General features: G+C 34.4%; 1 protein-coding gene and 1 long non-coding RNA gene across 51 annotated transcripts in view; one reads left to right on the forward strand and one right to left on the reverse strand.

Annotated features, from left to right (window-relative positions):
• Positions 1-13,333, forward strand: part of cep63 (centrosomal protein 63) — a 46,048-nt gene that overhangs the window by 22,265 nt on the left and 10,450 nt on the right. For 11 of the 50 annotated variants that reach the window (XR_015492608.1, XR_015492590.1, XR_015492596.1 and 8 more), the window contains 9 exons: positions 2,523-2,668; positions 2,800-2,946; positions 3,049-3,151; positions 5,452-5,649; positions 5,826-5,912; positions 9,634-9,836; positions 10,340-10,640; positions 12,446-12,614; positions 12,705-12,820. Coding sequence is in view for 23 of the 50 variants with exons in the window: in XM_087255264.1 (XP_087111390.1) it covers positions 2,523-2,668; positions 2,800-2,946; positions 3,049-3,151; positions 5,452-5,649; positions 5,826-5,912; positions 9,634-9,836; positions 10,340-10,661; positions 12,446-12,614; positions 12,691-12,737 (1,422 nt within the window). In the remaining 27 variants the exon portion in view is untranslated. 50 annotated transcript variants of the gene reach the window in all.
• LOC141386289 (uncharacterized) overlaps positions 9,876-13,333 on the reverse strand; it is a 167,327-nt gene continuing 163,869 nt past the window's right edge. The window contains exon 4 of the long non-coding RNA XR_015493736.1: positions 9,876-12,121. This is a non-coding gene — a long non-coding RNA (uncharacterized LOC141386289). The remainder of the gene's footprint in view (positions 12,122-13,333) is intronic.

Consider the following 13,333-nt stretch of genomic DNA (forward strand, 5'->3'; position numbering starts at 1 on the left):
GTAGATGTAGAGATGGCCTGTAGAACATAGTTCTTCAAGAGTAGTTTGAGTAGCAAGAGGAAGATGATGTCTTCATATTTTTCTGGAGAGACTGTGAAGTAAGATGAAAATCCTCATTCTTTCACTAATAAAAATGAAACCAAAATATCCTTGATGTAGATGCTGTTGTCTTGCACAGTGTTCATGAGCTGAAGTAGTGGTCACTTAAACTACCATAGATCCAATCATAAGCTCACAATTATGATATTAATTCATGTCTAATAAACTGACTAAATCTCATTAAATCTTAAAACGCTAAAAATAAAACAACAGAAGTTAAATCAGTGTCATAAAAGCTGACGGAAACCGTCTTTAGATAATGATTTTAGTTTGGTTTACATCCCACTTGTTTGTAAGGAGAGCGGTGTGTGTTACATATACTGAAGCTAGCCACTAGGGGGCGATAACATTGCTTTGATTTTATTTTTCCGGCAGTATGTGCTGCAAGTGGTTCTTCACGATGGAACACAGTGTAGACCAAACATTTCTGAATATCAGCATTTTCCATAAAATCTTCGTTTGTGTTAAGTGGAGCTTAATAGGACAGGTATCCCACAATTAAATATTGGGTAATCTTTTTTTTTTTTATTTGAAACAAATTAAGCAATTTTTTAACATTCTCTCATAATTGTTTTTAATCTGAAATTTTTTATCAAAAATTTCCAAAATGAGACATGGAGACTTGAGTTTTTATTTAGGCTTTTCTAAATGTTTCAAAACATGAAAAAAAGTTAAATGACTAAAATAGAAGGCAAATGAAAGTCTTTGATTCATTCTTATTTATTTACTGCAAACAATCAAAGATGATTAAATGCAACTACATAAATTGTTTACAAGTTAATTAATTGTAGAGAATGTAGCAAATTTTCCCAATAGTTTACTGAACGTTTGCCAATATTGTCCATCATTCTGGCCACCTGCAATACATCAGAATGTTATTGTTTATTGCTTGTCTTGCCCAACTCATGGAATATGTTCAGTGTTTATGGGTAAAACTGTGATGAGAACCAGAAAGGTCTGTTTTATGTACATGTGCATTAAATAACCTTAGTTAAATATTTTAATAAGCTTAATTACATCATAGAAAGTGATCATGTCAATTGTTTGGATCTGACTTTAGATTAAACTACTGGTTTTGGATATTATATTGCTGCATCTTATGAAGCCATAAACTTTAAAAACATTGTAATAAATAAATATATAAAAAAAAAAAAAAAAAATATATATATATATATATATATATATATATATATATATATATATATATATATATATATATATATATATATATATATATATACATGCATGCATGCATACATACATGCATGCATACATACATACATACATACATACATACATACATACATACATACATACATACATACATACATACATGCATACATACACACACATACAGTTCAAGTCGGAATTGTTAACTCCCCTTTGATTATTATTATTTTTTCTTTTTTAAATATTTCCCAAATGATGTTTAACAGAGCAAGGAAATTTTCACAGTATGTCTCATAATATTTGTTCTTCTAGAAAAAGTCTTATTTGTTTCATTTTGGCTAGAATAAAAGAAGTTTTTACATTTTTAAAAAAACCATTTTAAGATCTAAATTATTAGCCCCTTAAAGCAATTTTTTTTTCCGATAATCTACAGAACAATTCATCATTAAACAATAACTTGCCTAATTACTTTAACCTGCCTATTTAACCTAGTTAACCTAGTTAAGTCTTTAAATGTCACTTTAAGCTATATAAAAGTGTCTTGAAAAACATCTAGTAAAATATTATTTACTGTCATCATGACAAAGATAAAATAAATCAATTATTAGTAATGAGTTAATAAAACTATTATGTTTAGAAATGTGTTGAAAAAAATCTTCTCTCCGTTAAACAGAAATTGTGGGAAAAAATGAACGGAGGCTAATAATTCAGTGGGGGTAATAATTCTGACTTTAACTATATTGTTGAATGATTATTCAAGCATCAGCTAGTTTAGTTCTTGAGTTCACCTTACTGGTTTAGTGATTCAGTCTCAATTCATTGGAGGGGGAATCCTACATTTTGGAATGTATTTCACACAACATATGGCTTCAGTAATAAAGTGAACAACTTGTTTGCATCACTTCTTTAAATACTTTTATGGCACTTTTTCTATACTGTTTCTATTTTGAAAAGGTCATAAAACTCACCTCGTAAATAATGATCATTCCATCATGACTTGAAGGCAACATTCGATACCGATTTAATAGCTTAAGCATTTCTTTGGTGGTAAAGCATACAAGCAAATTATTACCTACTATATATATATATATATATATATATATATATATATATATATATATATATATATATATATATATTTATATATATATATATATATATATATATATATATATATATATATATATATATATATATATATATATATATCAAAAATGCAATAGGTTAAATAACAGTAAAGATATTCTCTTTAGGTTCTGAGTGAAGAGCGAGAGGAGCTGAAAGCCACACTGGATGCTCAGGATCAGTTTGTACGCAGCACGGGAGTCCAGCAGCAGCAGTTACGGCGAGAAGTGAACCGACTCAACCAAACCCTGCAAGCCAAAGAGCAAGTCATTAGGTACATCGGAGTTTAAATGTTGTTTACACACACTGAAATATATATCTTTACATTCATCATTTAACAACTGTCCATGAAAGTTTCAAGCTCAGTATACAGCTTTACAAATAATATTTCATCTCTTTGTTAAGGTCTCTAGAGGAATGTCTGTCATCACCTGGTTCTGCTCCAAACTTGGCTTCCCTTAGACAAGATCTGGAGAAAGTCACAGCAAGGCTGAACAGTTCCCAGACCTGTGAGAGCCACCTGAAGGCTGAAGTCATGAGACTTCGTGACAAGTGAGATGTTTTTAAAAAGTCTATACTTGACAAAGTATCATCAACTAATGATTACAACCTTCTTCTAAAAAATAAACATTGATCTCCATGTTGGTTTGTCAGGTTGGAGAGCATGCGGAAGTATAAAGCAGAGATGAGCAGGCGAGAACATGAGTGGAAACAGATGGAGGAGGAACACAGTCGCTGTACAGCTGAAAACAAACGTGTACGCTTAATAAGCAATAATGTTTGAGGTTTTTATTTGCAGACACTATGCTGTGTCATTCACAGTGAGAGATTGTGAGAAAAGATTAATTAATGTGTACAAATTGCTGACAATTAAATTTGGTTTCATTTAAAGGGATTGTTCTCCCACATATAAACATTTACCCACCTACAAGTTGTTTCCAACATTTATGATTTTTTTTTTTATTGATCACAAAAGAAGATGTTATAAAGAATGTTTAAAACTAGTAGTCCTTGACACGTACAGTTGAAGTCAGTTATTAGCCCCCCTTAGAATTTTTTTCTTTTTTAAATATTTCTCAAATTATGTTTAACAGAGCAAGGAGATGTTCACATTATGTATAAAATATGTGATAATATTTTTTCTTCTGAAGAAAGTCTTATTTGTTATATTTTGGCTAGAATAAAAGTAGCTTTTAATTTTTTAAAAAGCCATTTTAAGGTCAACATTATTAGCCCCTTTAAGCTATATATTTTTTTCCCGTTAGTCTACAGAACAAACCATCATTATACAATAACTTTCCTAATTATCCTAACCTGCCTAGTTAACCTAATTACCTAGTTAAGCCTTTAAATGTCATGTTAAGCTGTATAGAAGGGTCTTGAAAAACAGTTAGTAAAATATTATTTACTGTCATCATGGCAAAGATAAAATAAATCAGTTATGAGAGATAAGTAATTAAAACTATTATGTTTAGAAATGTTTTGAAAAATATGCATAGAGGTTCCCAGATGCCCGCAAATGAATTATAATCTCCCGGAAATCGATGGTCTCCCCTTGGTTCTCAAATATATCGTGCACTCCTCTTCACCGCATCCCTCCCCCGTCTTCAGATAAGTTGCGATAAGTTAAGTTAGCCTCTTTAAAAATATGAAATCTAAATATAAAATGTTTATTTTGCTAGCACACATTGAGTACGTTTACATGGACACCAATAATCAGATTTTAATATGATTAAGACAATACTCTGATTAAGAATTTACCATGTCAACAGCGATTTTTGATTAATTTTATCTGATTAAGTTCATAATTGAACCAAACAGAAATCGAATTAAGACATCCGATTTTAGTTGCATTATTGAAGTGCAGTAGAGACATGTAAACACCTTAATTGAACAATTACCATCATGTAGGATTTTCGTTGCATTTTGTGCTAGGATAGTCTATATATACTTGGCTGTTTGACACTATTCTCTGCTCCTACTGAGTTAGTGAAGGACCACAGACACCTGCATTGTGAGATACTACTGTAAGAACTTTACCAATAAGTATCAATGAGTCACACACAATGAATGTTGTTACAAAGTTCACGCGCTCAAAGTTTTTTTCTCAAACATGAAATTCCATTACAAACAACACTCTTCCAGCAGTTCAAACTTGCATCCAGTATCTCATTTGTCATAGGGGAATGCTCAAAAAATATTTCTGAATGAAAATGAAAGGGCCAAACTCCAGTTAAAGTTGACAACTTAAAAATAAAACACCCAATGATAAATGAAACACCAAAGGAAATGTGCAGTGTGGTGACGCGATGACATTAATCGAATTATATGCTATAATATGTTAAATATGATTATGAAAGGAACATTCAAAAAGCAACTCATGTAAACAACTTAATCATATTGTTGTCTTATTCAGATTAAGGCAAATAATTTGACTCATGTCCATGTAAACAAAGTCATTGATATTCTTTAGGTGAATAAGTTTATGCATTTTGGAAATCTTTAATTAAACTCTGACTATTTGCTTCACACATTTGGAATGATTTCAGTTGACATCAGTTTAATGGATTCAGCCATAATATTCTTAATCACACCCCTCTTACCTTTAGTTTCATGTGAGGTTATGATGTGCAAAAAGAAAGCCCCACCCCCAACTTAATGTTTGGTATCAGTTTAAAGGATATTAACATGCTGAAATAAAAGTCACAGAATTCTGTTTCACGCGGACTTTAACATCTAGTTGTCAGAGCTGTTGACTATAGTATTGGTAACTTAGTAACCAACATTCAACAATGTAAGCATAATGGAGACAGCCGATTAATCACGTGGGTTTATTCAAAATTTCACATTTTTGATTTGATATTTCAAAATGTGCATTATTACAGGGTGATGGACACCCAGCTAGTGACTATCAGCATTCTTCCAAACATCTTCTTTTGTGTTTAATATAAGAACACATCTCAAATAAGTCTGGAACATGTGAAGTAAGTGTTGATAGAATTTACATTTTAGGGTGAACTATCGCTTTAACTTTTTGCGTTGTTGTGTTTTCTGCAGTTGCGTGATGAGCTTGAGAGGGCCGAACAGACCCGCTGTGGTGAGCAGGAGGGAATGAGAAAGGAAGTTTTTCAGTTAACTAGTGAACTTCATCAGCGTGACATCACCATTGCCACACTCACTGGCTCCACCTCCAGCATTGAGAGACAGTTACGAGCAGAAGTGGAGAGAGCAGAGCGAAGGGCATCAGAACTTAAGGTTCACCAAAACACACTTTAAACGGCTTTAGATTAGGCAGATGACAATAAGTAACACCAAATACAGAAAAAACTTGTCGTTCATGAAAATAAAATAGTAGATCTGTTTTTAATTGTTTGGAATTATTGGTTTAATATTGTGCGTAAACTGGTTGTTCTCTTTTCTTGGCTCTGTAGGTGACACAGGTCCAGCTAGAAACCTTAAAGCTTGAGAATCAGCATCTGAATGATCTTCTGGAGAGAGTCGAGTCACAATCACCTAAGGTTTTGATTCTTTGCATAGTAATTATTAGATATGGGTTAAAGTCAAAAGGCTTATAATTAAAATTTAGTTTTTCCATATATTAGAATTTGTTCCATTTTATTCTAAGAAAAATAAGGAAATCGAGAAAATAGAAAAGTCTGTCATGTATTTAAAGATGCAGTAGGTGATCTGCCTAAATGCTAACCAATTAGCATAATATGTTTGAAACACAGTCCCTCCCCTGCTGTCCAAAATGCCTCCTGATACCATGAACACGCACATTAAATTTGACCGAGATCCACTAGATCATGTCATTCATGTCATTTCAGTTAGAATACTTTATGGTACTTTATAAAACTACAACTCTAAACGAAAAACTGTATTATATCTAGCATGTTTTCATTTGTGTAACAAGCGAAACTTTTCTAACTCTCTCACATGCTTTGTCCTAAAACGACTACTGTGTGCTTTTGTGCTTGACCAGTGGTGTGCATAAATTACACTTATTACTAAGCCATACTTACATGCTATTTCAGACCGAACATTCAAAGTAGCATGGTTAACAATATAGTGAGCGCGTCAGAAGTTGTCATTGTTCAAAAATGAACCAATGTAAATATAAAACCAACTTCACCTCAGTAAAGCAGGCTGTTTACTTTGGTTGTAAAACTAAATAAAAATCTAAATTATTGATGCTGTAAAAGGTCCTTTATGAAATTGAAAATAGTCACATCAATCTTTCGCCAGGAGATTTCACTGACTGAACAACACTTTTATGCATATAATCCATTCGTAACACAACACAATCTACATACGCTTTGCGCGACTAAAATACTTTTAAAACATAACATTACCTGTCTAAAAAAAACTATATATTTTACCCATGGTATCATCCTTCCTCCAGCGTGCAAAAGTAGCTACAAAATTGATTCAGGATTTTAAAAAGTTAAAATTCAGCGTTTGTTTTTGCCACTCTCTCTCTTTCTCTCTCTCTCTTGTGTGCACGTGAACATGGCACGCCAAGCAAACGGCTGATCTACAAAACCTTTAATTGGATAAACATTTTTTAGTTTTATGCCTTACCCAGAATATAAAATTACATATAAATACATTTAGATCATTTACTTTAATCATTACTAGTGGAATGTGAAGAGACTTTCATCCAGCACAACAAAAATGTTTCTGAAGACAATCATCTACTGCACCTTTAATACATTACCATGAAATACAGTACAATGTTATTTAGTGTAATGATAATTTAGAGCCATATGAAACGTTTATTCCATGATTTTACTTATCAGGACATAATAAAACATTATCTGGAAAATAAAACATAAATTTGTAAAATATAACCTTACATAAACAACAATACCACATTTTACATTATTGATAAATAAATAAAGATTTAGAAGCCATGGGACACTGTGTAATTTTGTTTCTGGTAGATCCACTTCATTTATCCACTTCAATCATTTAAAGTAATAACATTTGTTCATGACTTATTAATCTTCCAGGTTCTTCAAAATAAATTTTGTCCCACTATTTTTTACAATGTTGTTCTAATTTCTTGAGGTATATGGGCATTTGTTTTGCACAGCTTTCAGCACAGCAGTTTAGTAAGGATGAGGTCTGGACTTTGACTGGGCTATTGCAACACCTTGGATGATTTTGTTGTTCTACAAGTCTTATGGTCCGCACAGTGTTTTTTTAAACCTTGCGAATGTGCTGACATTTTTTTTTAGTCTATGTTTAGAGTCAAGGCTTCTGGCAACCCGTACAAACATGCCATAGTTGTCCCATCTTTTTTTTAATTGTACTGTAATTAACTTTATCATTTCACCTGTTTAATGAGGCCTGTAGAGTCTGTGGTAAAGTTCTTTAGTTTTCTGCCATTTCTTTGGGCGTTACAAGGTCTGATCTTGGGGTGAATTTGCTGGAATGTCTGTTCCTGGGAATATTGGTGTCAGTTTTGAATGTTTCCTGTTGAATAAGTGATATTCCAGCGAATGCTTCTTGTGAATAAACTTTCCAACTGTGAAGTAATGGATTTCAGATGGTTTGGAAATGGCTGTATTGCAGCCTCCAGACTGATGACAGCAACAGTTGCTTCTCAAGGATCAATGCTAAAGTTTTTACTAGCTTGTCATAATGTTAACACACACTCCTGATGGCTTCAGACCAAAATGTCTGCATTGATCAAGGTGGTCACACCTGTTAATGGTCAGATAATCAAAGACATTTTATAAGAAGTACTTTAATCCCTATGTTAACAGATAGGGTGCCTCTAAGTTTGTCACCCATGACTTTGCCAGTATGGATTTATTTCTGTGCAATATTTCTAGTGTAGTTATTTATTTGAGGTTTTATTTTCTAAATTGCAAGGAGGCCCTCCTAGGACCTAATAATTTTTATGATGTCCTGATTAGGCATGGATGGGCCTAATAAGTTTGTGTCGGTATGATAACCTTTGATAGCAATATCATAGTTTCACGTATTGTGATCACTGCTCTAAAATAAGTGTTTTTTAAATTTCTTAGTAGAAAACAACAAATTTCCCCCCCACTAAACACAATATACAATATTTAATTTAAATTTTTCAATTTACAATCCACTTTTATATTTTGGAACAGTAAACATGTCAGGCTAAATAATTCAAATAAATCATTGACTTCTGCTAGGTTCATTAGTTCACAAAACACAGATTTCTTACAACACATAAAAAAACATATACATGTACATATAGCTGAGGAACAGTGTAACAGAAAAAAATGCTGTTTTAAAACCTTAAAACTGGTTATTGTCCCATGCCTAAGTCCTGATACAGACAACCATGTAATTCAATAGGGTGTCCACACATTTTCTCATGGCTGTATATACCAAAATATATTGTCAGGCGTATTTAGAACACTAATCATTTAATAAACTTTTGTATTTTTTCTAATTGCCAGTGTTGGCAATATATTTTTTACAAATAATTTAACATCTAATAAAATTTACTGTGATCACTTGTTATCTATTTATGTTAATATGTACAAATTTAAAAAAGTATATTGCTTAATTTTCACAAATGTGTCTGTTGCGCTTTATTTATTCAGAACTCTGATTTGAGAAATGAAAGTAGACACTTTACTTGAGTTTAGTGTGGTCTCTTTGTATGCAAAATCACTTTTTTTTGAGTCTCTTTGAAAAAATATAATATGTTCACACTTTACAATAAGGCTTCATTAGGTTATGCATTTACTAACATGAACTAATTATGAACAATATCTGTGCAGCATTTATTAATCATAGTTCAGCATTTACTAGTGCCTTGTCATATCCAAATTCATGCTTGTTAACATTAGTTAATGCACCCATAGTTAACATGAATGAACAATGAACAACTCCATTTTAATTATATAATGGTAACTAACATGAACAACTGTAATGAATATTTTTTTATTGTTTGTGTATGTTAGTAAATGTATTACCTTATTGTAAAGTGTTACCTGTAAAATTTTAACACCATTTATTTTTGTTGTTGTTGAGAAGTGAAATGTATTGCTTTGTAACTTTGTGTGACTATTGAAATAGTCAGTTATTTTAACATCTTAACAATACCTTGCCTCAAAGACTTTTTATAAACTAGGAATTATTTGAATGCAAAACAGATTGTGTTTGATTTGTATTTATATTTCTGTTTTGCTAGCTTTTACTCTTTATTTTTTCCATTTGTTATTGCTCTCATTCGATTTGTTTCAGAGAGGTGATGGAGAGCTGGCGAGTCTCAGAGACAGCTATGTGTCCTCTCTAAAAAGTCTGGAAGAGGAGAACAGGCAGCTAAGACTAGAAATGACTGAGCTACGAGCTCGCATGGAGGCCAGCAATCAGACCTGGCAGGACAAATATGAGAGAGCATTGCTGCAAAATCAGAACAAGAACCACTTGTATAATGAGCAAAACAGGTATGCAAAACTTTGACAGAGTAAAAATACACACGAGTATGAGTTTTAATTGAGAGCTCCCCAAGGCTGCATTTATTTAATGTAAAATACAATGTAATATTATTGCAATTAAAATGTACTTTTCTATTTTTCTATTTTTTATTTATTTATTTTTTTTAAATACTTTTTTCCAGTGATGAAGTTGAAAACAATTATTGTGCTTGATAATTTTAATAAAATACTGTTTAACAAATAGAAAATTTAAAAGAACGTCTTTTTTTGGTCAATTGAATGTGTTCTAGCTGAATAAAATGAATTTAATCTTCAAAAAATGATCTGTAATCTTACTTTGACAACACTTGAATGTTTAGTGTATGTAAGTGCTTGCGGCTGGAAGGGCATCTGCTGCATAAAAGATATGCCAGAGTAATTGATGGTTCATACCTCTGTGGCAACCCCTGATAAATCAGGGATTAAACGAGTGAGTGAAAATTAGTGGTTTATGCAGCTGTGTTTTGCCATAGAGCTGATGAGGATGTGCAGCGCAGACACCAGGAGGAGCTGCAGGCCATGGAGACTCAGATGCAGGAAAGAGCCTCGCACTATGAGGAGCAAATCCAGACGCTCCTCACACAGCTGGAGAACTTGTCACGAACTTCTCCTTATCGCCCAGATGGCCAATCACAAGAGAGCAAGACATCTGTGTCTCCAGCCCGCTCTTCTGCATCATCTGCCTCATCTTCATCTTCAACCCGTAAAGCCCAGAGAGTGGCAACTCTTCTCAGTGCAGTGGCCAACGGAGAGGAGGCTCAAGCTTCCAGCTCGGTAGACACCTTTCTGCCTTTGGTCAGTAGGAGTAGTAGAGAAAAAAGGGACACTGACATGATTTTTTTTAAATTCATTGTCAGGTTTATTTGAAGTTGATTTTAACACATCTGCTTATTCTTATTTGCAAACAAGCTAAATTAATGTGCTGAAAAAAATATGTAAAATAAATGAAAAAACAAGTAAAAAAGGTAACCATATCAGGAACTCACATCATGACATTTGTTGAAGTCAAAATATAATTTCTAATCATTACGCTTGATTTATTTTGTTTGTAAAACCTATGGTATATCTCACAGCAAGAAGGTCGCTGGTTCAAGTCCCGACTGGGCCAGTTGGCATTTCCGTGTAGGTTTGCATGTTCTCCCCGTGTTTGCACGGGTTTCCTATGGGTTCTTTGGGTTCTCCCACAATCCAAAAACATGTGCTATATGGGTATTGACTAAACTAAATTGGCTGTAGTATATGAGTGTGTGTGTGTAAATGAGTGTGTATATGTTTATTTCCAATGCTGAGTTGCAACTGTAAGGGCATCTGCTGTGTAAAAACATATGCTGGAATAGTTGGCAGTTTATTCCGCTGTGACAAACTCTAAATTTGAGACTAAGCCAAAGAAAAATTAATGAATGAATGGTATAACCCCTAAAGGGAATACTATTTTATTAATAAATAATTAAAGGCGTCATTTTGGTGCTGTGGATAGCATGATCGCCTCACAGCAAGAAGGTTGCTGGTTTGAGTCCCAGCTGGGCCAGTTAGCATTTCGCTGTGGAGTTTGCATGTTCTCCCCGTGTTTGCGTGGGTTTCCTATGGGTTCTTTGGTTTCTCCCACAATCCAAAGATATGTGCTCTAAGGTAATGGAATAAACTAAATTGGCCTTAGTGTGTGTGTGTGTGTGTGTGTGTGTGTGTGTGTGTGTGTGTGTGTGTGTGTGTGTGTGTGTGTGAGAATGAGTGTTTGTGGGTGTTTCCCAATGCTGGGTTGCAGCTGGAAGAGCATCTGCTGTGTGAAAACATATGCTGGAACAGTTGGCTGTTCGTTCTGCTGTGGCAACCTCTAAAATAGAGATTAAGCCAAAGGAAAATGAATAAATGAATGAATGAAAGGAATAATATTTTATTAATCACTAGTTAAGGGCGTGACGGTGGTGCAGTGGGTAGCATGATCGCCTCACAGCAAGATGGTCGCTGGTTTGAGTACCAGCTGGGTCAGTTGGCATTTCTGTGTGGAGTTTAAATCGTCTCCCCGTGTTGGCGTGGGTTTCCTCTGGGTGCTCCGGTTTCCCCCAGTCCAAAGAAATGAGCTGTAGTTGAATTGAATAAGCTAAACTGGCAGAAGTGTATGTGTGTGAATGCAAGAGTGTATAGGTGTTTTCCAGTGTTGGGTTGCTGCTGGTTGGGCATCCACTGTGAAAATCATATGCTGGATAAGTTGGCGCTTCATTCCGCTGTGGTGACCCCTGATTAATAAAGGGACTAAACTGAAAAGAAAATGAATGAATAATTAATAGTTATTAGTAGAAGTGCATGAAAACAAACATAAGAACAAAGGGTACATTCCTAAGACCTTTTCTCGTTCGTTGACATTCTTGCTCTTCATTCCCAGCAATCTCTTTACAATTACTTAACTGACCGCGTAATGTCTCACTAAATAGGCAATTTGACCAAGAATGCAGAAAATGTACACATGAATGCTGCAGAATTGCGTTACGTTTGGCACATTGCTTTTTAAGAATATATGACAGACACACACACAGTAGCATTGCACAACAGCTTTAACAGTCATTTCCTCCATCTTTGTCCAGGATTCCACTGGATCTCCAAATACCTCAGTGACCACACGCTTTCTGGAAGAGGAAACTCTTCGTTCTCAAGAGCTGCTTCAGAGGCTGGACGCCCACATTCAGAGCATGAAGCTGGAAAACTCCAACACCGTTTGCAAATACCTGGGCAAGACTGGCAATCCTCAAAACGGTTAATGACTCCAGAATATTTTGATCTGTATCGAAATTCACATGCCGTATATGTCCATTTCTTACTGAGAAGTTAGATGTGTTTTGGCAGGGGACTCATAGTTTCTGCAAGATGATTGATTGAAGACCCTTAACGCCAGCACAGCTCTTAAGACACCAAAAGCAGTGCCAAACAACTGTACCTTCATGTTTATTGCACTAGTAAAGGTATGACCGCACACACACACACACTCTGTTTCCTTTTACCAGAGGCCTTTCATATGGACTTCATCATATCTTTAGCACTTTAAACATGGTAACTCTCCTGTTTAGCTGTGCCTTTTGCAATCAATATATTTATGAACGCTGAATATTTGTAAACCCACGGACATGATTGTGAAGCATTTGTTTTAAGGGTTGAATTAAAAGATCTTGTTTTCATAGCCTCTGTTGTTATGGGAGTTTATGTAAATACTTTTATGTCTCCGTCACTTTGCACTTTGGGGAAAAGGCTGTTTGGACATGTGATGGGATCAGATACGTCCTCTTGGGCCATATCCTTTAACAGCGGAGATGTAAAGTTGACGTCAAGCACACAAGCTTCGTCTCAGGTCTCCACCCATGTTTAGTGGCCTATCACAGACCGCTGTAATGATTTAGTAAGGTTTCACCCCAAGAATGCACGGTCTATGCCAGGCCATAGGGTTTAAGGAGCGCAAACACACACACACACACACACAC

Source organism: Danio rerio, chromosome 6, assembly GCF_052040795.2.
Source record: "Danio rerio strain M-AB ecotype USA chromosome 6, GRCz13ab, whole genome shotgun sequence".
Lineage (NCBI taxonomy): Eukaryota > Metazoa > Chordata > Actinopteri > Cypriniformes > Danionidae > Danio > Danio rerio.